This window comes from Medicago sativa, chromosome 3, assembly GCF_051527215.1.
Source record: "Medicago sativa cultivar Bolivia chromosome 3, Bolivia_mono, whole genome shotgun sequence".
Classification (NCBI taxonomy): domain Eukaryota; kingdom Viridiplantae; phylum Streptophyta; class Magnoliopsida; order Fabales; family Fabaceae; genus Medicago; species Medicago sativa.
In genome coordinates, this window is record NC_140751.1 from 78262422 (window position 1) to 78288998 (window position 26577).

The following is a 26577-nucleotide window of genomic DNA, read 5'->3' on the forward strand; positions in this document are numbered from 1 at the left end:
TAATGAAATACACGTAAACCACTCGCATTATCTTCAATCATTTTAATGACATAGATGTAATCCTTTGTATAATGACTTGATAAAATCCATGGTTTTTGCCTATAAAAAGACCATAGTAAATGCCTCACAAAAGGCTTTTAACTAAGCAACACAAAAAACAAACTTGAAGATTAATATATTAGAAGAAAATGTTAGTTGTACTTGTTTCACAATATTAACGTCGGACGTATCTTGTAATAGCCTGTTTGGTTCTGATTTCTAGTTATCAATATACTAGCGTTGCAATGCCTATTTCTCCGCAATTTTAAGAAGCTGTATGCCCAAATTTCCATAGCAGTTTTAAGATCAGTCATCATAAGGTTCCAATAAGCTTTTAAAAACATGCAAGGAAATATTAAAAGACATGCGTGTAAAAATAAAATAAAATGAACACATAATTAAAACATAATGTAAGAAAATAATTAACAGTAATTTTGGCGATTGGTTCTCTTTTGCACACCTTATGCGAGATGAACCACTCTTGGTGATATTCCATTTTGACTTGTTAAAAAAATAAAAAAATAATTAAAATATAACGTTTCTAAAAACATCAAAAGGACAATATATTAAAAGATAGGCGCAATGTAACAACTTAGAAATATATATAATTGCTGACCAAAAAAAAAAAAGAAATATATATAATTGATTGTTCTAGTTATGAATACTGCATGAGAAATTCTTGATTGGGGCGCACCCAAGAATCTTTCATATTGCATAAACTCACTATTAAGTGATAACCAAACAAATAAATACCCTAATCAACTATTAACATAAACATCAATCTTCATTAGAATCTGAACCTCCATTGCACTTAGTTGAGGAACCTAAATGTTCGATAGCATCTGAACCTATGTTGTACTTAGGAAGGAAACTTAAATCTTCGGGAGCATCTGGACCTCCATTGCACTTATTTGAACCTTCAGTAGCATCTGTACCTCCATTACACTTAGGAGGGGAACCTAAATCTTCGGTAGCATCTGGACCTCCATTACATTTAGATGGGGAACTTAAATCTTCGATAGCATCTGGACCTCCATTGCATCTAGGAGGAGAATCTAAATCTTCGGTAGCATCATCTTTTGTAGATGTACTTATACCAATTTTTTTCTTCATATTTTCCAAAGCATTTTTTGCTGCCCTATTATGTGCAATTTCTTTCTTAGAGCCACATTTGCCACTTCCAACCAATTCCTCATCTATAAGGACTTCAACTATCTCAGACACTTTCCTCAAATCTCTGAATTGCAACTTGAGACCTTTCTTCTGACAAAATTCATTAAGCTCTGCGCTGGGATGCCTTTGAATAGTGTGTGGATCAATTACAGGTTCGAGTAGCTTTTTAAAAAACTGTACAGATAAATATAAAAATTAAAATAAAAAAAGAATTAATGAATATAAACAAATAAAATAAAATGTTTGTTTCAAAAAAGTTATATTATGTTATATAAATGTAAATAAAATAAGAGAAAGTGCAATATTTCTACATACATAATGAACATATCAGGATGGCAACAAAAAAATAATGAAAATATCAGGAGAAAATGTCATATTATTACTACTATTATGTGTATGCAAGTCTTAAGTTTTACTATTTGTCATATATTATGATTATAATATATGTACATTCTTTTTTTCGAAAGAAGAAGATATATATATATATATATATATATATATATATATATATATATATATATATATATATATATATATATATATATATGTACATAAAATCACATTATATATTATTCTTTTGAACGGCATAAAAAATCTCATCATTAGAATTAAATAGTTTTGGTTACATGAGTAAAAAATCATTTTATGTAGATACACGCACAAGTTGATCATTTTTGCAATATATCGTAGTCATGGTTTATTCAGTGGTTCAATAGAGTATCCCATATAGCTAGATATACTACTTTTTAAACATATTTAAAAAAATTATTTTATACCATTAACAGTTAACCTATAATACCTATAATTAAAACGGATTGCATTGATTGTAACTCTTTAGACTCAAATCGAACAAATTGAGATGTATGAAAGACTATAAAAGTGTAACTAAGTTCTAAAAAGAAGTGCAATTAAGTCTTTACGAAATAACAATTGTACACTAATTTATACGAGGTCTTAAGATAATACGTAGAAATATTTAAAACAATAATGTTTTACTCATATATATTGTTGTTTTATATGTTGGATTAATTATTTAATTAATCAATTATGGATTGACAATAATCAATTATTATAAGTTAATGTCATAATATAAATTATGGTCTATTGTGTTAAGCACTAATTAGTTGATGAATATGTGTGATTGAGCTATTCTTTCTAAATGGACCGTGATGGGTTGGACCATTTAGCTAAGCCCAATGAAAGGTCCATGCCCTCAGCCGTTTAGCCATTTAAACGTCATCCCATCAAACGGTTAATTCTATTCTGAACATTATGGTGCTAAACGGAATGAGGGTAGTCATCCCTCTCATCCTTCTGAGAGCCATCCTTCATGAATCCTAAATCTACAAGGTACACAATTTCTTGTTCCTTATTTGTTAGTGATGATATGCTATAATTTGTATCTAATGATCCATGGCTAAATCCTTAAACTTTTATCATTATAAGCAAATAATTTACTATAATACTCCTTTTGTATTTATATTCTAATTCTAGTTTATAGTGGGAGTATTTAAAATTTTATTCTAAGAGTTCTATTCTGGATAAATTAGAAAACTATTTGACACACTTGTATTCCAAATAATAACTTTTGTTATTTTATTACTTCATATAAAAGAAATTCTAAAGTCATATTTATGATATGCTAATTTAAAATATTGTTAAGCATGTCATTCTATTATTTGAATATGGACGAAGTCGAGTAAATTAAGTACAATTGTTTATGCATGATATCATTTTATCATATTCTCTTAAGCATAAACTTTATTGATTTGTGTAACTGTAATCTCACCTATCGTGGATACAATTATGCAAATTTTGTTAAATAGATTAGCATTATATTTGTGACAGTCATACCCTATCGGTGTGTTGTTATTAATATAATTGCTATTATTCAATGTACCTTAATTTTTATACTTATGTCAAATATAATTAGAGTACCCTATCAATATTTAAATTTTTTGAGACATAAGAATTGTACATTGTGATGATATAGTTCTTACTTATTATCCTTAACATCTCGAATGAGATTACAATAAGTAAGTTACTCTATTAAAAGACATGTAGAAAACTATATAAATTTTGCAATCCAATATTATTCTAATTTTGAATTAAATTTCTACTTAAATGTTATTTTTGTATATATAAATATTATTTTGGATTGCTATTATCCCTTTGTTATGTGAGTGACGGACATACCCTATCGGTGTGACGTTACTTAACATATCATTTTGTGATAGAGAAATAGTTGAATATTTTATTTAAAGTATCTTTCAAACTTTTTAATTCAACTATCATTATCTATTCTCTATCAAGTGGGAGAATCCTTACTACCTTGCTATGTATTGTGTAACGTGATCGGTATGACATTACTTAACATAATCATCCTTTTACGGGTAAGAAAAATACCTTTTTAGTTTAACTATCATTCTCACCAAGTGGAGAACATATAATTCTTTAACAAGCGAGGAAAATTCTACATGTCAATTAACTATATCTCATAAACAAATATATTTATTTATTTTATACCTTTAGATATAAAATTAATGTAGAGACTTATATTGAGGATATTAGTTATATTATTTTCTCATAAATTATTATACACTTCCATATTATTTCATATCAATGTAAACTCTGTAAAAGCAATATGTCAAAATCCCAAAATTCTTAACAACTCAATTGATAAAAATTTATTTAAACTACTATTCTAAATAATTATAAATGGTATATTTGAGATATTTAATTTTATTATATTTTGACATATTTTATATTATAGCTATTCTTTAATATTGGAAGGTTATGACTATTTTCTCTTATATCCTCAATAATAATAAAATATAAGTCTCATGCATTTCCGCTGCTTGTAACCTAATCTTTTCTCAAATGTGTGAAATTATAATTGTAGCACTTGAATTTTGAGTGAGTTACTAAAATTGTATATAGAGTCTCATATCCTATTTTATAATTTTAGAGACTAAATCTCACTCATATGAGTCTCATATCCTATTTATAATACTAGAGACTTAATCTCACTCGTATGATGATAAAACTTTTTATATAATCATCATACTCTGTCATATAAAGGTTACTATATTTATAAAATTCTTTGGAATTTTAATTGTGAAAAAAGGAGATGTTGTGTTATAAAATTCTTAAATGAAAATTTACATTCTCCTTAATTCTAAATGCAGAATATGTGGTTAACTACGAAACCCAATTCTTAATAATATCTGCCATTAATAAATTATATATACATAGGGTTTCATACTATCATTGAGTTACCACTTGTGTTAATGATTCTGCTATACACATGTGCAAAATATGTGGTTGAGTTCATTAAAGTCTATTATTTAACATTATATAACCACTTATGTTGGTAATCTTGCACTCAAGTATCCCGCTGTCGAATTGAATATTACATTATTAAAATATTTCTATATATCAGTGATCACTAATGAGAATCCCACTTACTCTTTTTATATATATATGTGGGATCAGTGGGAGTGTGTACACAACACTATATATTATGAGCTCAAATGAGAAATCTCACTCTTGTTTATATATATATGTGAGATCAAGAGAAATGTGTACACAATATTATTCTCGTCATTGCCATATACTCTTGTGCACACTATAAAATATGGCATAGCCTAAGAGACTTTAAACATAGTCTCATTCTAATATATTAAGATATATATTAAAATTCTTTTAATCTCAATAAGCATCATAATTAGATGCTTAAGTCAATTTTGTTGGAATATGCACAATAACCTCTTAGCATGCAAATATATATTGTGCTTCTCTTTTACCAACATTCCACATTTTATGAGGTCATAAATAATAAGTACAATATATAATATCAATACTCCTATCGAGTATGATATTGTGTTCTTGAAGTACTTATAAACTGAGATAATCATAAATGTTCATTCATTATTGACATTCTAGTGGCCACATTAATCCACATTTTATTTTCTTTAAACTAAGTGTCTATGTTGATCCAATTTGGAGATTCTTGAATTTCCTATTTTCTTATGGATTTTCATAGTCACATTTTTTTTGCTAAAACTTGGATTAATTGAATGTCGTAGAACATTTATCGATTTTGATTAAATGTAATTACACTCTCTTAATAGGCTATCCCTATAAGTAATTACTATTATTATACCTATGTGGATATATGACTTTTATAAAATTGAAAACTTATTGGCAGAACCACTAACCATAGACTTGTATGTACGAGTATTGTAACTCATAATGATTTGATTAAGTCTATGATATTTTGGGTTAGTGGGAGTTTGTTAAAGCATTTTTTAAAATGCTTGGGCCATTCTTTAATGACACATTCTTTTAATTCAAAGTGTCACTATAAATTCATCATTTGTTAGTAAAGTGAGTCTTTGATCTGTATGATTTGTTTTCCCTATCGGATTCAATTTCTGCAGCATTAAAGCTTACTTCTCTTTTGAATGATTAGTGCTTTGACCATACATATAATTTTAAAATTTAAATTCTTTATGACAAGTGAAATTTTTTATTCTTTTAGTAATTGAGTATTGTCATCCAAGTGGGAGATTGTTGGATTAATTATTTAATTAATTAATTATGGATTGACAATAATCAATTATTATAAGTTAATGTCATAATATAAATTATGGTCTATTGTGTTAAGCACTAATTAGTTGATGAATATGTGTGATTGAGCTATTCTTTCTAAATGGACCGTGATGGGTTGGACCATTTAGCTAAGCCCAATGAGAGGTCCCTGCCCTCAGCCGTTTAGCCATTTAAACGTCATCCCATCAGACGGTTAATTCTATTCTGAACATTATGGTGCTAAATGGAATGAGGGTAGTCATCCCTCTGAGAGCCATCCTTCATGAATCCTAAATCTACAAGGTACACAATTTCTTGTTCCTTATTTGTTAGTGATGATATGCTATAATTTGTATCTAATGATCCATGGCTAAATCCTTAAACTTTTATCATTATAAGCAAATAATTTTTTATTAAGGGAGTGTTAGAGGTACTGCAAGCCCATTTTAAGGCACTTCAAGGGCACTTATAGATGGTATCCATATAAAATCATGTAAACATGCGTTTGTATAATTTTATAAAAATATATTTTTGATTTGTCAAAAAAGAAAATACATTTGATGACTTTTTTTAAATGAAAAATGAATATTTTTTCAAAAAAAGTGAAAAATGAATGAGTACCTTCCACACAGTTTCGATGGATGAGCCACAATCAACGAAGATTGCACCGATGGTTGCCTCGACAATATCAGCTAAAATTTTAGGAACGTCGATTAGTCCATTGGAATGTAAAGGATATTCAGCTACCTCTTTAATAAATTCTTGAATCTGTATCAAATTATCCAAAATTAAAAAAAAGAAATCATTATTTCAATTCGTTGTTAAATTTCACAGTTCAATTCAAAAAAATAAAATCTACACGCAACCTTGTCATTTTCTTCATAGTCAAATGTAATTTCTTACAATAATATATACAATTCTTTTTGCGAAACAAAAACTCAATTTTTAGCTGAAAAATATGGGAGAGGGCATGCAAAATGACAAACTAAGTACTCTCTCCGATCACATTTATAAGTAAGACACAACTTTTTAGGTTTATTGAATAATTAATGTATTTGGTCACATTTATTGATCAGATACATGAATTATTCAATGAACCTAAAAATTGTTTTTTTGCTTATAAATGTAATTGGAGAGAGTACTACAGTGATGGCGTATTTCGCAAGTGTACGAAATCGTTCAAGTAGTAAAATAAAACGGTAAGACCGAGTGTCGAACTCGAGGATCGCGTTATACTATTGAATTGTATTTAGACTTAATCGAACAAAAGGTTACGAAGTTGGTTTTTAGTGCAATAATTGAAATTGAACAATATAGAGATGGTTCAAATTAATAAAGAGAAAAGTGTTGGAGATGAGTTTTACTAGATGACTTATTTCACGTTATTAACCTAATTCTCATCATTGAATTGACTCACTTAATTGCTACCGAATCCTCTATAAAATTCGTGCCCTAATTCCTTAGTGACAGAAACGTTGACTCTAAAATAAACACCTAATTCCTTAGTGAATTTTAAGATTAGAATCAAGCATGAACGAACAAGGATTCATAATTGGTTCCAAGGGTTTGTATCTATTCCTAGATTACAAAGGCAAAGATTTCTTATCTCAAGCGTTTATAAATTCCACTTCCGTATCACAATATAAACCGTAATTCAATTTATAGATGGCCAATCAATAAAAGCATTAAGAACAGAGATAAGAGAAGCAATTCAATGAAATTCATCAATAAATAAAATTAGGTCAAATAACAATCATGTTCATCTAGGGTTACTCATCTCCAACAATGGAGGATTAGGATTTAGTTACACATAGCAGCTAAACAAAAAGAAAGAGTGAAAGAGAGATTACAAGAACAATTCATGAACTCTTCTTGATGAATCTCCTCCAATAGTGCTCCAAAAATCCCTTTCCTTGAGTTTCTATGTCTTTTTATCTCCAAAAACGTGAACTCCTTTGTGAGAAACACCTCTTTTCTATTTATAAGAAGCTTAAAATCGGCCCCCGAGTGCCTAAAATCGGCCCCCGAAGGCCGAAAATTCGTGTTCTGGAACAGCCAAATCGGCGCCCGAACCAGGAGGGTCGGGGCCCGATTTTTCCAGTAAGTGGATGCCTTCCTGCTGCTTGGAAATCGGCGCCCGAACTCAATAAATCGGGGCCCGATTTTGACTTTTGCTGGCAGCCTCAAATCTTCATTTTTAAGTGCTTTTAGCTTCCTAATCTTGATGAATAACCCTAAAAATTACATGGAAAGTGTCTACAAACATAGTAATGACATAATGTCATCACAACCCCAAACTTGCATCGTTGCTTGTCCTCAAGGAACACACCAAAAATGAAAAATAACAGTAAAATAACACTTACTCCACCAAGGGTCATGTCAAAAGTTCACTCCTTTGTTAGCAATTGATTAGCTATCTTGCTTGGCAACACATCCAATCCACAACTTCTCGCAACAATATTGAAACAAGGTTCACACAGTCGACATGCAAACTACTATATTACCAAGACTTGAAAAGTTTCTAAGCATCAATCAAAGTCAATATCATGCACACACTTTTAAGGACTTTTTCGGTTATAACGGGGCTTAGGTTTGAGGTGGGATAATTTGGAAAGTAGGCTTAAGAAAAATGACTTGGAGTTAAGCATCATCCTACGGTTCTAAAAATTAAAAACAATACCACAACAAAATTCAGGGACTAGAGATCATTAACATTGAATAATAAAAAAAAACTGATCACTTGTTGTCTTTATGCATATTCTCTTTTTTTTTGAGCTGAATTTTTAATGTTTCAGCTTATTTTTTTGACATGTTTTTTTTTATAGGACAACACAAGATGATCTTCAATTCTCTAGTACCCCTACCCCAAACTTAGAGTGTTGCTAGTTCCATGAGCAACCCCAAACTTAAATTTTTGTATCATTGAAACACAAATTATGCCTAACTCCAACCAAATTATTGGGACAATCCTATGGTCTCTAGGCTTGTAATGTGGTTCGTCACCGAAACAAGGGGTCTAATCCTAATGGCTCAACTTGGCTTAAACAAAGGAATAATTCAATATAAACTCAGGTTGGCTTCAAAGGCTCAAGGTACAAGCAATTTGCCTTCGTGTGCACACAATATAACCAATCAATAGCAGAGAAAAATCGAAAGCCCTAGAAATAGCATTCACATGGAAACACTCATATTTGTAAAAATTGAAAAATAAAATTTGGCTATGACCTTACAAGTTGAGGTTTCTGGAAGTTGTGGCTATCTAAGCATTTCGTCCGGCAGTACACTTCCCATTGAAAGATCCAATCAAGCAACCACCTCCTTTGAACTTTTGACAAACCATTGGCAGAATCTTTGTTACTAAACTGGTACATTTCAAGAAAAGTGAGTTCATCAATAATAAACAAACGCAGATGCATCACAAAATAGGGGACTAAACCATAAGTACCAAGACACTACTCAAGTTCTACTCCATACTACAGTTCATACTAATGAAAATAACAAAACAAAACAAAAACAAATACTGAAAACGATAAAAATAGTAAATATCTGGGCTAGACAAGGTGCCCAAATCACTGATGTGCTCCGGATGACCCTCCTGGTCCTGAAGGTGGAAATGGATAGTAGAGAGGCTGTGAGTCTGCACCCGGATTCCTCTCAGCTTGAATCCTGAAGTACTCCGTTCTAATTCGCTCCTCTGCTCTGAGTCCCCGCCGCCTCTCCTCAGCAAAATAGTTCTCCATCTCAAGTGGACTAGCAAACCTGTCATAAGCATTAGTCCTTGCATTAGCATCCTGACGGTAGAGCTCAGCTGCCTCATAGAAGGGCTGAGGGAATGCTGGTGGGGGCATCCTATCTCCCGATCATAGTTCTCCTGCTCTCTCTCAAAACCTTCTAGCACAGAGTCTGATATAGGCCTCAAAGACTTCACATATACATCAGTGGGTTCAACTGGAACCTGAGCTTCCTGACACAATCTGTTAATCAAACAACAATGTCCCAGAGTATTTTTATCAGTACCAATTAGATTCCGCAAACTATCAATCATCAACTGAGCAACATCTATCTCTTCATCAGCTATCAATGCCAACAAAATAATCACTCGGTCTCTTAACATCTCAGCCGTCGACGAAGTTTGCTCAATGACCGTCAAAATAAATGACGCCCATGCCTTGTACTCTGGTAGCAAATCGACAGTGTTAATCCTCTGAGGTCTATCCAAACTTCCTATCCACCCCTTTCCATCTCTCATAAGCCCCTCAAGCAGACTATCCCAGCCGGTGCGACCTCGGAAAGTATCACATACCTGCTTCCGATACACAACATCACATTTCTCCACATCCCTCAGCCCAAGCACTCGCTTAATATCCCTCTTCTGATAACCAACCCTCTTCCCTCTCACATAAGTGTAACCATTTTTATGAACAAATGCATTTGCCAAGAATTCTAAGGCAATGCTCGAATTACTCTCCTCGGTCACCATGTTCACAATTCCTTCCCACTTTCTAGCTTCAATTTGCCACACAAAAACAGGGTGTTTTTCTAACTTATCCATAGCAATACCCCTTTCTTTGTTGAAACCCCTCTTCTTTATCAAATTATACCTTTCCTCTGCAATCTCCGAAACAAACCTTTGGTATGGTGGTTGAATGGGTGGTTGAGGTTGTGGTGGGCTAGGTGGTTGTTGAGAAGAGGTTCCGGTAGCTCTTTTACCTCTACTTCTCTTTTTGGTGGGTTCTTGGGTTTGGTTCTTATTTTTGGCCATGGTTGTTGTTGTGTTTGATAATGGGTATGTGAATTTGGGGGTAAAATGAGGGTTTGTTGAAATTGAAGAGTTTTGGGTTAAAATTGATGGTTAAGGTTTGTGGGTTGGATTGTTGATAATGATTTGTGATGGATTTGTGGTTTATGTATGATTTGTGAAGGTTATGGGTAGTGGGTTGTGGTGTGTTTGATGAGGGTTTATGAATTTGTGAGGTTAAAGATGAGGATGTGTGGGTTTGTGAATGGTTTATGAATGTTGGAGATGAAGTTTAGAGATGGTGGGTGAAGATTTTGATATAGATTTGTGGTTTTTGGGTTGTTGTTGATTATGAAGAAGAAGATGGAATGAAGATGTTGAGTTTCTAAAGAGATTTTGGCATGGTAACATTAAGTTTGGACTTTGAGAAGAAGAGTGTTGGAGTGTTGGTTTTATGGGACAAGAAGCAAAATCGGCCAGCAATGCATATGAGTCGGCCGCCGATTTGGTTGGGATCGGGCTGGCTTGGCTTTGAAGAGGAAAATCGGGCGCCGATTTTAAGGTATCGGGAGCCGATTTTTACAGAGGCTCCAAGCCTCCTTGCTTCGTGAAATCGGGCCCCGAGTTGGTTGAGGTCGGGCGCCGATTTGTTACTTAGAGGTACTAGAGAATTGAAGATCATCTTGTGTTGTCCTATAAAAAAAAAACATGTCAAAAAAATAAGCTGAAACATTAAAAATTCAGCTAAAAAAAAAGAGAATATGCATAAAGACAACAAGTGATCAGTTTTTTTTATTATTCAATGTTAATGATCTCTAGTCCCTGAATTTTGTTGTGGTATTGTTTTTAATTTTTAGAACCGTAGGATGATGCTTAACTCCAAGTCATTTTTCTTAAGCCTACTTTCCAAATTATCCCACCTCAAACCTAAGCCCCGTTATAACCAAAAAAGTCCTTAAAAGTGTGTGCATGATATTGACTTTGATTGATGCTTAGAAACTTTTCAAGTCTTGGTAATATAGTAGTTTGCATGTCGACTGTGTGAACCTTGTTTCAATATTGTTGCGAGAAGTTGTGGATTGGATGTGTTGCCAAGCAAGATAGCTAATCAATTGCTAACAAAGGAGTGAACTTTTGACATGACCCTTGGTGGAGTAAGTGTTATTTTACTGTTATTTTTCATTTTTGGTGTGTTCCTTGAGGACAAGCAACGATGCAAGTTTGGGGTTGTGATGACATTATGTCATTACTATGTTTGTAGACACTTTCCATGTAATTTTTAGGGTTATTCATCAAGATTAGGAAGCTAAAAGCACTTAAAAATGAAGATTTCAGGCTGCCAGCAAAAGTCAAAATCGGGCCCCGATTTATTGAGTTCGGGCGCCGATTTCCAAGCAGCAGGAAGGCATCCACTTACTGGAAAAATCGGGCCCCGACCCTCCTGGTTCGGGCGCCGATTTGGCTGTTCCAGAACACGAATTTTCGGCCTTCGGGGGCCGATTTTAGGCACTCGGGGGCCGATTTTAAGCTTCTTATAAATAGAAAAGAGGTGTTTCTCACAAAGGAGTTCACGTTTTTGGAGATAAAAAGACATAGAAACTCAAGGAAAGGGATTTTTGGAGCACTATTGGAGGAGATTCATCAAGAAGAGTTCATGAATTGTTCTTGTAATCTCTCTTTCACTCTTTCTTTTTGTTTAGCTGCTATGTGTAACTAAATCCTAATCCTCCATTGTTGGAGATGAGTAACCCTAGATGAACATGATTGTTATTTGACCTAATTTTATTTATTGATGAATTTCATTGAATTGCTTCTCTTATCTCTGTTCTTAATGCTTTTATTGATTGGCCATCTATAAATTGAATTACGGTTTATATTGTGATACGGAAGTGGAATTTATAAACGCTTGAGATAAGAAATCTTTGCCTTTGTAATCTAGGAATAGATACAAACCCTTGGAACCAATTATGAATCCTTGTTCGTTCATGCTTGATTCTAATCTTAAAATTCACTAAGGAATTAGGTGTTTATTTTAGAGTCAACGTTTCTGTCACTAAGGAATTAGGGCACGAATTTTATAGAGGATTCGGTAGCAATTAAGTGAGTCAATTCAATGATGAGAATTAGGTTAATAACGTGAAATAAGTCATCTAGTAAAACTCATCTCCAACACTTTTCTCTTTATTAATTTGAACCATCTCTATATTGTTCAATTTCAATTATTGCACTAAAAACCAACTTCGTAACCTTTTGTTCGATTAAGTCTAAATACAATTCAATAGTATAACGCGATCCTCGAGTTCGACACTCGGTCTTACCGTTTTATTTTACTACTTGAACGATTTCGTACACTTGCGAAATACGCCATCAAGTTTTTGGCGCCGTTGCCGGGGACTGCCAAATCACTGTTGAATTTTATTTTCTTAATTGAAATTTTTTGCTCTGCAACAAAATTATTGTTTTTATTTTTGTTTTTAAAATTAGTACTCACTCATTGTCTAACCTTGTATGCGAGGCCAGCCCTCAGCTGAACTTACCTTTATTCCAGAAGTTGAAAAGTACTGCCGAGCAATCCGGAAAGAAACAAAACTCCGAAAACTTCGAGAAAAGGAAGGGACCAGCGGAGTAGAGGTTGACACGGACGAGCAGTTAGACGAAGAGATGGCGGAGGGACCAGGGCCACAGCCACAGCCCCAACCTGAAGAAAGACTTCTAGGAGACTATGGGGCCCGAGACAGAAACCGAAACAGGCTGACCATCACTAATCAGCCTGTGACGGTAAACAAGTTTGAGATCAATCCCGGTCTGTTGCGGGAGTTGAAGGAGAATCAGTATGCGGGGAAGTACAATGAAGATGCCAACAAGCACTTGAAGAGTTTCTTGATACTTTGTGAGACAGCTAAGGTACAAGGGCACTCTGAGGAAGCAAAAAGATTGAGACTGTTCCCGTTCACTTTAACTGATGATGCATATGAGTGGTTTGACTCCTTACCGGCTGGTAGCATAACAACTTGGAATGAGATGGAAGATAAGTTCTTGGAGCAATTCTTTCCTACAGCTCTATTTGTGAGGAGGCGTCAAGACATTTCCAGCTTCCAACAGAAAGAGGGAGAGTCCTTGGGAGAAGCTTATAAAAGGTACAAGAAGTTAATCTCAGCATGTCCCGAGCACAACTTTGATACTACGGTTCAAATGCAGATGTTTTGTAATGGTCTACGTCTGGCTACTAGACAAGTTCTCGACACAGCTTCCGGTGGTTCCATCAATTTCAAAACCGCCTCTCAAATAATCAAAATCATTGAAGCTGTTGCACTTAATGAACAAATGGAGATGTATGATAGAACCGGTGGTACAAGGGGAGGACTCATAGATCTGAATCAACTTGAGCTCAAAAATGCTCAAAGCATACTAACTGGTAAGCAGATTCAAGATGCAGTAGCTACTGAAGTGTCAAAGAAAATGGCAGCACTTAACTTAATTCAACCCCAAGTTGCTCCGGTGAATCAAATGAACACTGTCAAATGTGATTGGTGTGCTGGCCCTCATTTCACTATGCATTGTGATGTGCCCATGGATGCAACCCAAGTGGAGATGGTGAACTACCTCAGCAGTCAAGGGAACCAGGTTAGAAATAACCCTTTTGCAAATACATATAATCCAGGCTGGAGGAACCATCCAAATTTCTCTTGGAAAAATCAACAAGGTGGTTCCCAAAATCAACAACAAGGGGGTTATCAAGGAGGTTCATCAAACCAAGCACCGAAGAAGGCGGATTGGGAGTTAGCAATTGAAGCAATGGCTACCAACATGAATTCCTTGGCTCAAGAAACCAGAGAGGCTCAAAAGAATACAAGGGCTTCAATCAAAAATCTTGAAACTCAAGTTGGTCAAATTGCTCAACAACTCAATCAACGAGCTCCAGGAACCCTTCCAAGCAACACTGTAATCAATCCAAGGGATCATGAAAATGTGAACATGGTTACCACAAGAAGCATGAAAAAGGATGAATCACTATCATCTCAAGCTAAACATGATGAAGGTGACTCATCTCCTGAACTAATTGAAGTGGAGCTTGAGGTGCATGATACTGTTGATACTCATGTTGTCGAAGAGCCAGAAAAGAAAAAGAACGATGATCTTCCAAAGCCACAAATCAAGCTGCCGTATCCTCAAAGGTTGAAGAGAGAAAAAGATGAGAAGTGCTTTGCAAAATTCATCGAGATGTTCAAAAAGCTACAAATCAACATCCCATTTGCTGAAGCTCTCCAACAAATGCCTTCATATGCAAAATTCATGAAGGACATCCTTTCAAGGAAGAGAACAATTGATGATGAAGATGTGATGCTCACCGAGCAATGTAGTGCTGTTTTACAAAGAAAAATCCCAAGGAAGCTAAAAGATCCTGGTAGTGTTACGATTCCTTGTACCATTGGAGATAGAACTTTTAAGAAGGCATTGATTGATCTTGGAGCTAGTGTGAGCTTGATGCCTTTGTCTATTTATAAGAAGTTGGGCATTGGAAGAGTAAGAGACACAAGGATGACTCTACAGTTTGCAGATAAGTCTTACAAATTTCCCTATGGCATAGTTGAAGATGTTCTTGTGAAAGTTGATAAATTCATCTTCCCGGTAGATTTTGTCGTTCTTGAGATGGAAGAAGATGATGATATTCCTTTGATACTAGGGAGACCGTTCTTGCAAACCGGAAGGTGTTTAATTGACATGGAAGATGGCACTTTAACTTTGAAATTTTTTGATGAGGTGGTGAAGTTGAATGTTCTTAAGGCTATGAAGCACCCCGAAGAGAAAGAAAAATGCTATAGGGTCGACATGATCAAATCCTTTGTGAAAGAAAAACTCCAAAAAGAGATACCAGCCCTACCACTTGAAAGAGTCTTAAGCTTGCCACCGGAAATTGCACAAGAAAGTGAGGATCCTAAAGAAGGTGAAGTCTTAGCTATGTTGGAGGCCTCTCCATCCCACAACCGTCGCACCCCTACTAGGTGGGAGGAACTTCATCCTCAAAACGAAGTTGTGGAGAAATCAAAAGAAGCACCAATAGTTGAACTCAAACAACTACCTTCTCACTTGAAGTATGTGTTCCTTGGTGAGAAAGAGAAGTACCCAGCCATCATTAGTTCTAACTTGAGCAAACTTGAAGAAGAAAAATTGTTGAGGGTGCTTAGAATGTACAAGGGTGCTTTGGGATGGTCTATTGAGGATTTGAAAGGCATAAGTCCTACTTTCTGCATGCATAAAATATTGATGGAGGATAACTTCAAGCCGGTGGTGCAGCCACAACGAAGACTAAATCCAGCCATGAAAGAGGTGATTAGAAAGGAGGTGGTGAAGTTACTTGAAGCTGGTATCATTTATCCCATTTCTGACAGTTCGTGGGTGAGTCCCGTCCAAGTTGTTCCTAAAAAGGGTGGGACTACCGTGGTTACAAATGAGAAGAATGAGCTGATCCCAACACGTACAGTCACCGGGTGGAGAGTTTGTATTGACTACAGAAGGCTGAACACTGCAACCAGGAAGGATCACTTCCCACTACCTTTCATTGATCAAATGCTTGAGAGGTTAGCGGGTCATGAGTACTACTGCTTCTTGGACGGTTACTCCGGGTATAATCAGATTGCGGTGGCACCTGAAGATCAAGAGAAAACTGCTTTCACATGTCCTTATGGGATATTTGCTTACAGGAGGATGCCATTCGAGCTATGCAATGCCCCTGCCACGTTTCAAAGGTGTGTTATGTCCATATTCTCCGATATGCTTGAAAAACATATCGAAGTTTTTATGGACGATTTCTCTGTCTTTGGCTCTTCTTTTGATAATTGTTTGCATAATTTATCTCTTGTATTGGAAAGGTGTCAAAAAGCTAATTTAGTCCTAAACTGGGAAAAATGCCATTTCATGGTGAGAGAGGGAATTGTTTTGGGTCACCGAATCTCCCACAAGGGGATAGAGGTTGACCAAGCAAAAATTGAAGTAATTGAAAAACTCCCTCCTCCCACTAATGAGAAAGGCATTCGAAGCTTTTTAGGCCATGCAGGTTTTTATAGGAGGTTTATCAAAGATTTTTCAAAAATAGCAAAACCCCTTACTAACCTGCTTGTCAAAGACATTCCTTTCCAATTCAATGATGAGTGTCTGAATGCTTTTAATACTTTGAAGCAAAAATTGATCACTGCCCCTATTGTCATTGCACCTGATTGGTCACTACCTTTTGAAATTATGTGTGATGCAAGTGACATAGCTGTTGGGGCAGTGCTTGGTCAGAGAAAAGATAAATTGTTGCATGTAATTTATTATGCAAGTCATGTTCTGAATCCGGCACAACTGAATTATGCCACCACTGAAAAAGAACTTCTGGCTGTTGTTTATGCTTTTGATAAATTTAGATCTTACTTGTTAGGGTCTAAAGTTATCGTTTACACTGACCATGCTGCACTGAGGTATTTGTTTTCTAAGCAGGAATCTAAGCCAAGGCTTCTTAGGTGGATACTGTTATTGCAGGAATTTGACTTAGAGATCCGTGACAAGAAAGGATCGGAGAACACGGTGGCTGACCATCTTTCTCGCCTGGAGAAGATGGATGAAACGGAGGAGAAGAGGCCTATCAAAGACCTCTTTGCTGATGAGCACATCTTAGCTGTTACGATGATGCCTTGGTTCGCGGACTATGCGAACTACATGGTGGGTAAGATTATTCCTCTTGACTTTAACTCCCAACAACGTAAGAAATTCCTACATGACTGCAAGTCATATGTGTGGGATGAACCATTTTTGTACAAAAGGGGGGTTGATGGTTTGTTAAGAAGGTGTGTCCCCGAAGATGAACAAGAAAAGGTGTTATGGCACTGCCATGACTCCAGCTATGGGGGACACTTTAGTGGGGATAGGACTGCTGCAAAGGTCCTTCAGTCAGGCCTGTTTTGGCCTACTCTTTTTAAAGATGCTTTCACCTATGTTAAGAAATGTGACCGCTGCCAACGCACAGGAAATATTTCAAAAAGAAACGAGATGCCACAAAATCCTGTGTTAGAAGTGGAAATCTTTGATGTGTGGGGAATTGACTTCATGGGACCATTCCCGTCCTCATACTCAAAGATGTACATTTTGGTGGCAGTGGACTATGTTTCTAAGTGGGTGGAAGCAATTGCCACACAAACCAATGATGCTCAAGTAGTGGTTGCCTTCCTCAAGAAAAACATTTTTTCACGCTTTGGGGTTCCTAGAGCTCTAATTAGTGATGAAGGCACCCACTTCCTCAATCGAAAGATGGAGGCGTTGTTGAAAAAGTACAATGTGCATCATCGGATTGCCACACCCTACCATCCTCAGACTAGTGGACAAGTAGAAGTGTCCAATAGGCAAATCAAGCAAATTTTAGAAAAAACTGTGAACTCGTCCCGAAAGGATTGGTCTCTTAAGCTTGATGACGCCTTATGGGCATATAGGACTGCCTTCAAAACACCTATAGGTATGTCCCCTTTTCAAATTGTTTATGGAAAATCCTGTCATTTGCCCTTAGAGCTCGAACACAAGGCTTTGTGGGCAACTAAGCTCCTTAATTTTGATCTTTTTAAAGCAGGTGAGTCTACAATTCTTCAACTCCATGAGTTGGATGAATTTCGGAACTATGCCTACGAGAATGCCAAAATTTATAAAGAAAAAACAAAGAAATGGCATGACAAAAAGATTCAAACTAGGGAGTTTAGAGAAGGGCAACTTGTTTTACTTTTTAATTCCAGGTTGAAGTTGTTCCCTGGAAAGCTGAAATCAAGGTGGTCCGGGCCATTCAAAGTGGCGAAAGTTTATCCGTACGGTGCTATTGAGGTACAACACCTCGATTCTGACAAGACCTTCAAGGTCAATGGACAAAGACTCAAACCATACTATGGGGGAGAGTCAGAGCGTTCAAGGGAGTCCATCTCGTTACAACCCACTTGAAGAAAGAAAAGTGGACCGTCAAGCTTAGGACGTTAAACCAGCGCTTGATGGGAGGCAACCCATCGTAGGTATATTTTTCTTTTCGTTATCTTTGCAAAAATGTGGGCACTACAGATTTTAAGTCCCACTCAAAAAAAATTCAGAAATTTCCTTTTGAAAATGTCAAAAATCGGTAGTCGTTTTTCACAACTTGTGACCAATTTTTGACACCAAAAATATATTTTTCATCAATTTTTGTACAGTCTTATAAAAAAAAAAAAGTAACAAATCGGCGCCCGACCTCAACCAACTCGGGGCCCGATTTCACGAAGCAAGGAGGCTTGGAGCCTCTGTAAAAATCGGCTCCCGATACCTTAAAATCGGCGCCCGATTTTCCTCTTCAAAGCCAAGCCAGCCCGATCCCAACCAAATCGGCGGCCGACTCATATGCATTGCTGGCCGATTTTGCTTCTTGTCCCATAAAACCAACACTCCAACACTCTTCTTCTCAAAGTCCAAACTTAATGTTACCATGCCAAAATCTCTTTAGAAACTCAACATCTTCATTCCATCTTCTTCTTCATAATCAACAACAACCCAAAAACCACAAATCTATATCAAAATCTTCACCCACCATCTCTAAACTTCATCTCCAACATTCATAAACCATTCACAAACCCACACATCCTCATCTTTAACCTCACAAATTCATAAACCCTCATCAAACACACCACAACCCACTACCCATAACCTTCACAAATCATACATAAACCACAAATCCATCACAAATCATTATCAACAATCCAACCCACAAACCTTAACCATCAATTTTAACCCAAAACTCTTCAATTTCAACAAACCCTCATTTTACCCCCAAATTCACATACCCATTATCAAACACAACAACAACCATGGCCAAAAATAAGAACCAAACCCAAGAACCCACCAAAAAGAGAAGTAGAGGTAAAAGAGCTACCGGAACCTCTTCTCAACAACCACCTAGCCCACCACAACCTCAACCACCCATTCAACCACCATACCAAAGGTTTGTTTCGGAGATTGCAGAGGAAAGGTATAATTTGATAAAGAAGAGGGGTTTCAACAAAGAAAGGGGTATTGCTATGGATAAGTTAGAAAAACACCCTGTTTTTGTGTGGCAAATTGAAGCTAGAAAGTGGGAAGGAATTGTGAACATGGTGACCGAGGAGAGTAATTCGAGCATTGCCTTAGAATTCTTGGCAAATGCATTTGTTCATAAAAATGGTTACACTTATGTGAGAGGGAAGAGGGTTGGTTATCAGAAGAGGGATATTAAGCGAGTGCTTGGGCTGAGGGATGTGGAGAAATGTGATGTTGTGTATCGGAAGCAGGTATGTGATACTTTCCGAGGTCGCACCGGCTGGGATAGTCTGCTTGAGGGGCTTATGAGAGATGGAAAGGGGTGGATAGGAAGTTTGGATAGACCTCAGAGGATTAACACTGTCGATTTGCTACCGGAGTACAAGGCATGGGCGTCATTTATTTTGACGGTCATTGAGCAAACTTCGTCGACGGCTGAGATGTTAAGAGACCGAGTGATTATTTTGTTGGCATTGATAGCTGATGAAGAGATAGATGTTGCTCAGTTGATGATTGATAGTTTGCGGAATCTAATTGGTACTGATAAAAATACTCTGGGACATTGTTGTTTGATTAACAGATTGTGTCAGGAAGCTCAGGTTCCAGTTGAACCCACTGATGTATATGTGAAGTCTTTGAGGCCTATATCAGACTCTGTGCTAGAAGGTTTTGAGAGAGAGCAGGAGAACTATGATCGGAAGCTTAGGGAGGCAGACGAGCATCAGGCTATGGAACAAGATCACATCCCACAGGTGCCTCCACCACAGGTGCCACCACCTCAGATACAGCAGCAGAGTCTTCCACCCTATTTCATGGAGTATACATATGCCATGGCCAACTGGGCTCAGGACATTTCTTCTCGAGATAGGATGCCCCCACCAGCATTCCCTCAGCCCTTCTATGAGGCAGCTGAGCTCTACCGTCAGGATGCTAATGCAAGGACTAATGCTTATGACAGGTTTGCTAGTCCACTTGAGATGGAGAACTATTTTGCTGAGGAGAGGCGGCGGGGACTCAGAGCAGAGGAGCGAATTAGAACGGAGTACTTCAGGATTCAAGCTGAGAGGAATCCGGGTGCAGACTCACAGCCTCTCTACTATCCATTTCCACCTTCAGGACCAGGAGGGTCATCCGGAGCACATCAGTGATTTGGGCACCTTGTCTAGCCCAGATATTTACTATTTTTATCGTTTTCAGTATTTGTTTTTGTTTTGTTTTGTTTTGTTATTTTCATTAGTATGAACTGTAGTATGGAGTAGAACTTGAGTAGTGTCTTGGTACTTATGGTTTAGTCCCCTATTTTGTGATGCATCTGCGTTTGTTTATTATTGATGAACTCACTTTTCTTGAAATGTACCAGTTTAGTAACAAAGATTCTGCCAATGGTTTGTCAAAAGTTCAAAGGAGGTGGTTGCTTGATTGGATCTTTCAATGGGAAGTGTACTGCCGGACGAAATGCTTAGATAGCCACAACTTCCAGAAACCTCAACTTGTAAGGTCATAGCCAAATTTTATTTTTCAATTTTTACAAATATGAGTGTTTCCATGTGAATGCTATTTCTAGGGCTTTCGATTTTTCTCTGCTATTGATTGGTTATATTGTGTGCACACGAAGGCAAATTGCTTGTACCTTGAGCCTTTGAAGCCAACCTGAGTTTATATTGAATTATTCCTTTGTTTAAGCCAAGTTGAGCCATTAGGATTAGACCCCTTGTTTCGGTGACGAACCACATTACAAGCCTAGAGACCATAGGATTGTCCCAATAATTTGGTTGGAGTTAGGCATAATTTGTGTTTCAATGATACAAAAATTTAAGTTTGGGGTTGCTCATGGAACTAGCAACACTCTAAGTTTGGGGTAGGGGTACTAGAGAATTGAAGATCATCTTGTGTTGTCCTATAAAAAAAAAAACATGTCAAAAAAATAAGCTGAAACATTAAAAATTCAGCTCAAAAAAAAAAGAGAATATGCATAAAGACAACAAGTGATCAGTTTTTTTTTTATTATTCAATGTTAATGATCTCTAGTCCCTGAATTTTGTTGTGGTATTGTTTTTAATTTTTAGAACCGTAGGATGATGCTTAACTCCAAGTCATTTTTCTTAAGCCTACTTTCCAAATTATCCCACCTCAAACCTAAGCCCCGTTATAACCGAAAAAGTCCTTAAAAGTGTGTGCATGATATTGACTTTGATTGATGCTTAGAAACTTTTCAAGTCTTGGTAATATAGTAGTTTGCATGTCGACTGTGTGAACCTTGTTTCAATATTGTTGCGAGAAGTTGTGGATTGGATGTGTTGCCAAGCAAGATAGCTAATCAATTGCTAACAAAGGAGTGAACTTTTGACATGACCCTTGGTGGAGTAAGTGTTATTTTACTGTTATTTTTCATTTTTGGTGTGTTCCTTGAGGACAAGCAACGATGCAAGTTTGGGGTTGTGATGACATTATGTCATTACTATGTTTGTAGACACCTTCCATGTAATTTTTAGGGTTATTCATCAAGATTAGGAAGCTAAAAGCACTTAAAAATGAAGATTTCAGGCTGCCAGCAAAAGTCAAAATCGGGCCCCGATTTATTGAGTTCGGGCGCCGATTTCCAAGCAGCAGGAAGGCATCCACTTACTGGAAAAATCGGGCCTCGACCCTCCTGGTTCGGGCGCCGATTTGGCTGTTCCAGAACACGAATTTTCGGCCTTCGGGGGCCGATTTTAGGCACTCGGGGGCCGATTTTAAGCTTCTTATAAATAGAAAAGAGGTGTTTCTCACAAAGGAGTTCACGTTTTTGGAGATAAAAAGACATAGAAACTCAAGGAAAGGGATTTTTGGAGCACTATTGGAGGAGATTCATCAAGAAGAGTTCATGAATTGTTCTTGTAATCTCTCTTTCACTCTTTCTTTTTGTTTAGCTGCTATGTGTAACTAAATCCTAATCCTCCATTGTTGGAGATGAGTAACCCTAGATGAACATGATTGTTATTTGACCTAATTTTATTTATTGATGAATTTCATTGAATTGCTTCTCTTATCTCTGTTCTTAATGCTTTTATTGATTGGCCATCTATAAATTGAATTACGGTTTATATTGTGATACGGAAGTGGAATTTATAAACGCTTGAGATAAGAAATCTTTGCCTTTGTAATCTAGGAATAGATACAAACCCTTGGAACCAATTATGAATCCTTGTTCGTTCATGCTTGATTCTAATCTTAAAATTCACTAAGGAATTAGGTGTTTATTTTAGAGTCAACGTTTCTGTCACTAAGGAATTAGGGCACGAATTTTATAGAGGATTCGGTAGCAATTAAGTGAGTCAATTCAATGATGAGAATTAGGTTAATAACGTGAAATAAGTCATCTAGTAAAACTCATCTCCAACACTTTTCTCTTTATTAATTTGAACCATCTCTATATTGTTCAATTTCAATTATTGCACTAAAAACCAACTTCGTAACCTTTTGTTCGATTAAGTCTAAATACAATTCAATAGTATAACGCGATCCTCGAGTTCGACACTCGGTCTTACCGTTTTATTTTACTACTTGAACGATTTCGTACACTTGCGAAATACGCCATCAAGTTTTTGATTCAACAGTGATTTGGCAGTCCTCGGCAACGGCGCCAAAAACTTGATGGCGTATTTCGCAAGTGTACGAAATCGTTCAAGTAGTAAAATAAAACGGTAAGACCGAGTGTCGAACTCGAGGATCGCGTTATACTATTGAATTGTATTTAGACTTAATCGAACAAAAGGTTACGAAGTTGGTTTTTAGTGCAATAATTGAAATTGAACAATATAGAGATGGTTCAAATTAATAAAGAGAAAAATGTTGGAGATGAGTTTTACTAGATAACTTATTTCACGTTATTAACCTAATTCTCATCATTGAATTGACTCACTTAATTGCTACCGAATCCTCTATAAAATTCGTGCCCTAATTCCTTAGTGACAGAAACGTTGACTCTAAAATAAACACCTAATTCCTTAGTGAATTTTAAGATTAGAATCAAGCATGAACGAACAAGGATTCATAATTGGTTCCAAGGGTTTGTATCTATTCCTAGATTACAAAGGCAAAGATTTCTTATCTCAAGCGTTTATAAATTCCACTTCCGTATCACAATATAAACCGTAATTCAATTTATAGATGGCCAATCAATAAAAGCATTAAGAACAGAGATAAAAGAAGCAATTCAATGAAATTCATCAATAAATAAAATTAGGTCAAATAACAATCATGTTCATCTAGGGTTACTCATCTCCAACAATGGAGGATTAGGATTTAGTTACACATAGCAGCTAAACAAAAAGAAAGAGTGAAAGAGAGATTACAAGAACAATTCATGAACTCTTCTTGATGAATCTCCTCCAATAGTGCTCCAAAAATCCCTTTCCTTGAGTTTCTATGTCTTTTTATCTCCAAAAACGTGAACTCCTTTGTGAGAAACACCTCTTTTCTATTTATAAGAAGCTTAAAATCGGCCCCCGAGTGCCAAAAATCGGCCCCCGAAGGCCGAAAATTCGTGTTCTGGAACAGCCAAATCGGCGCCCGAACCAGGAGGGTCGGGGCCCGATTTTTCCAGTAAGTGGATGCCTTCCTGCTGCTTGGAAATCGGCGCCCGAACTCAATAAATCGAGGCCCGATTTTGACTTTTGCTGGCAGCCTGAAATCTTCATTTTTAAGTGCTTTTAGCTTGCTAATCTTGATGAATAACCCTAAAAATTACATGGAAAGTGTCTACAAACATAGTAATGACATAATGTCATCATACAGTACAAGAAATCATTGACAAAAAATGTTTAAATCTAGATGCAATGGGTGAAGGAAAGAAAACAGTGGAGACAACTAGAAGGAAAAGGAGGACGAAAGAAGAGAGGTACCCAAGGAGTGGAGAAGGAAGTTAGTGTAGTGGCAGAAACTCAAGAAAAGCAAAACAAGTTTTAATCTTGAGGTAGTGCTACCGGATTGTCCAATATTATCGGAGTTACCAGCGTTGGGTTTGAGACTTTATGGAAGAAGGTGCTAAAAGAGAAATATGGGGACAGTATTGGGAATTTGGTGGAGGTGGGGGAGGTTAATTGGCCTTGGTGGGCGTCAAGATGATAGAATGATTTGATGTCTTTAGAGGTGGTAGTGGGGTCAAATTGGTTTAATGAAGAGGTTATAAGGAAAGTAGGAAATGAATATTAGACTAGTTTTTGGAAGGATATTTGGGTGGGAAATTTGCCTCTTTATGCAATGTTCCCGAGGCTTTTTTCAGTTTCAACCCAAAAGAATGCTAAGGTGGCCAAGCTTTGGGAGAATGGGATGGATGGGGCACGTGGAGGCTCCTTTGGATGAGAACAACATTTGTGTGGGAATGTGAGAAAATTGATACTCTACTAGCGACCATTGGGAGTTTTAATGGGGTGGAGGATGCTTGGATTTGGAGGCCGGGAGAAGGTGGAGATTTTTCGGATAGCTCAACTTATAAAGTTATTGAGAAGTTGATGGTCATTGAAGGAATTTTGAATTGTTTGGAGAAAAGGGTTTTCCTATAATTTGAAGAAGTCCGGCTCCATCAAAAGTTGTGGCGTTTTCTTGGAGGTTACTATTAGATCGTATTCCAACGAGGTCGAATCTTGCTATTCCTAATGTTTTGGAGCGGAATGCAAACTTGAATTTGTTAGTTTTAATTCAAGTTTTTATTTTATTAAAACATGGTTAGTAGTTTGTTACAAGTTAGTTAGGCGATCTAGCTAAGTTTGTTAGTATGATTAGATTTCTTACTAAGCAAGTGAATAAGTCCTATATAAAGGCAATGTTGTAACTACTTTCATAATACAATGAATACACATAGCTTACAACAATAATCTCTTCCTTCTTCTCTCAATTCTCTTGTAAGCAATGATATATTAGATTACTAAAAAAAAGTTTAGATAATTAGAACGTTAATATTTGAGCTCTTGATTAAATCTTGAAACTAAGCAAAGTTATATTAATTATTTGGTGTCACCACTGGCCAATTTATTTTTTACTTTGAATATTTTCTGCCAAAAGTAACAAATTTTTTTGCAAGTAAATAACATGAGAGAGAGAGAGCTTACTTGGTCTCCAAGCAGTGGCTTTTTGTGTCGCAAATAACGATGTAAACCATATTTGATGGCTACACGTGCAAGTTTTTCAGTGTCCACATTTGCTGCACGTAAACGGGTCAAGTGACCTGGTGATAGCGTTGGATATGCATGAAACTGTTCCTTTGTTATCATTACGTTAAGAACTGAATCACCTACATATTCCAAACGATCATAAGATAAGCCATTCTCAGCACCGTAAGTACAGTGAGTGAAAGCCTCTTCTAGTAATAGTATGTTCTTAAATTTGTATTCTAGAATTGCTTCCACTTCATGCAGCGATGGTGGTGGTGGTGGTGGAGAAGGAGGCGGAGAATCACTTTCCTTCATGTGTACTTCTTCTTGTCCTTGTTTATGAGAGTGTTCTTCCTCTTTGTGTGCTTGAGCTTCCATGGTGTGCAGTTGTGGTGTGATTAAGAGGAGAAGTTCTTTTTTGTCTTTGTTGTGAACTTCAACTTCAGTGGTGTACGGTTGTGGTGTGATTTGGTGGTGTGGTTAAGTGGAGAAGTTCTTCTTTGTGCTCTAATTTGTGAGCTTGAACTTCCAAAGTAAGTAGTAATAAAAAAACTAATAGGGGCCGGCATGGCTTCTCAAACATCTTAAAGAAGATTCATACAAATAAAACTTTAAAATGTGATGATTGGCGTAAGTGTCACGAGGGATGAGAACAAGCAGGCCCGGCCCTTACAAGATACACAGTTCAAATGAGATATATTTTTTCATAGATTTATTAATAAACTTCTCTTATCAGTTAAGAATATATATGAGGAGTTTTTTTTTTTTTTTTTTTTGTGATGATAAGAATATTAGGAATAATTTTATAAATTATGCAAGTGGAGAACCTCATTGTCAACATACGTAGGT

The 26577-nt window shown here is 36.3% G+C and overlaps 2 protein-coding genes across 4 annotated transcripts; one reads left to right on the forward strand and one right to left on the reverse strand.

The window, feature by feature from the left end:
* Positions 1-577: 577 nt before the first annotated feature.
* LOC146940516 (ribonuclease 3-like protein 3) lies at positions 578-26379 on the reverse strand. 3 transcript variants are annotated; one of them, XM_085754216.1, is made up of 4 exons: positions 25687-26379; positions 6427-6573; positions 1023-1386; positions 578-935 (listed from the first exon to the last, which is right to left on the reverse strand). In XM_085754216.1, the coding sequence occupies exons 1-4, from the start codon at positions 26104-26106 to the stop codon at positions 817-819; spliced, it is 1050 nt and encodes a 349-aa protein (XP_085610342.1). In that variant the 5' UTR covers positions 26107-26379; the 3' UTR covers positions 578-816. The 3 variants fall into 3 exon arrangements, with proteins under 3 accessions (XP_085610342.1, XP_085610341.1, XP_085610343.1); XM_085754215.1 differs by having other exon boundaries at positions 578-1386; positions 25687-26370; XM_085754217.1 differs by lacking the exon at positions 6427-6573 and having other exon boundaries at positions 578-1386; positions 25687-26374.
* LOC146940517 (uncharacterized) lies at positions 11278-18506 on the forward strand. Its single transcript, XM_085754213.1, has one exon. It carries the CDS (start codon positions 13052-13054, stop codon positions 18497-18499), a length of 5448 nt encoding a protein of 1815 aa, XP_085610339.1. The 5' UTR covers positions 11278-13051; the 3' UTR covers positions 18500-18506.
* Positions 26380-26577: the final 198 nt, after the last annotated feature.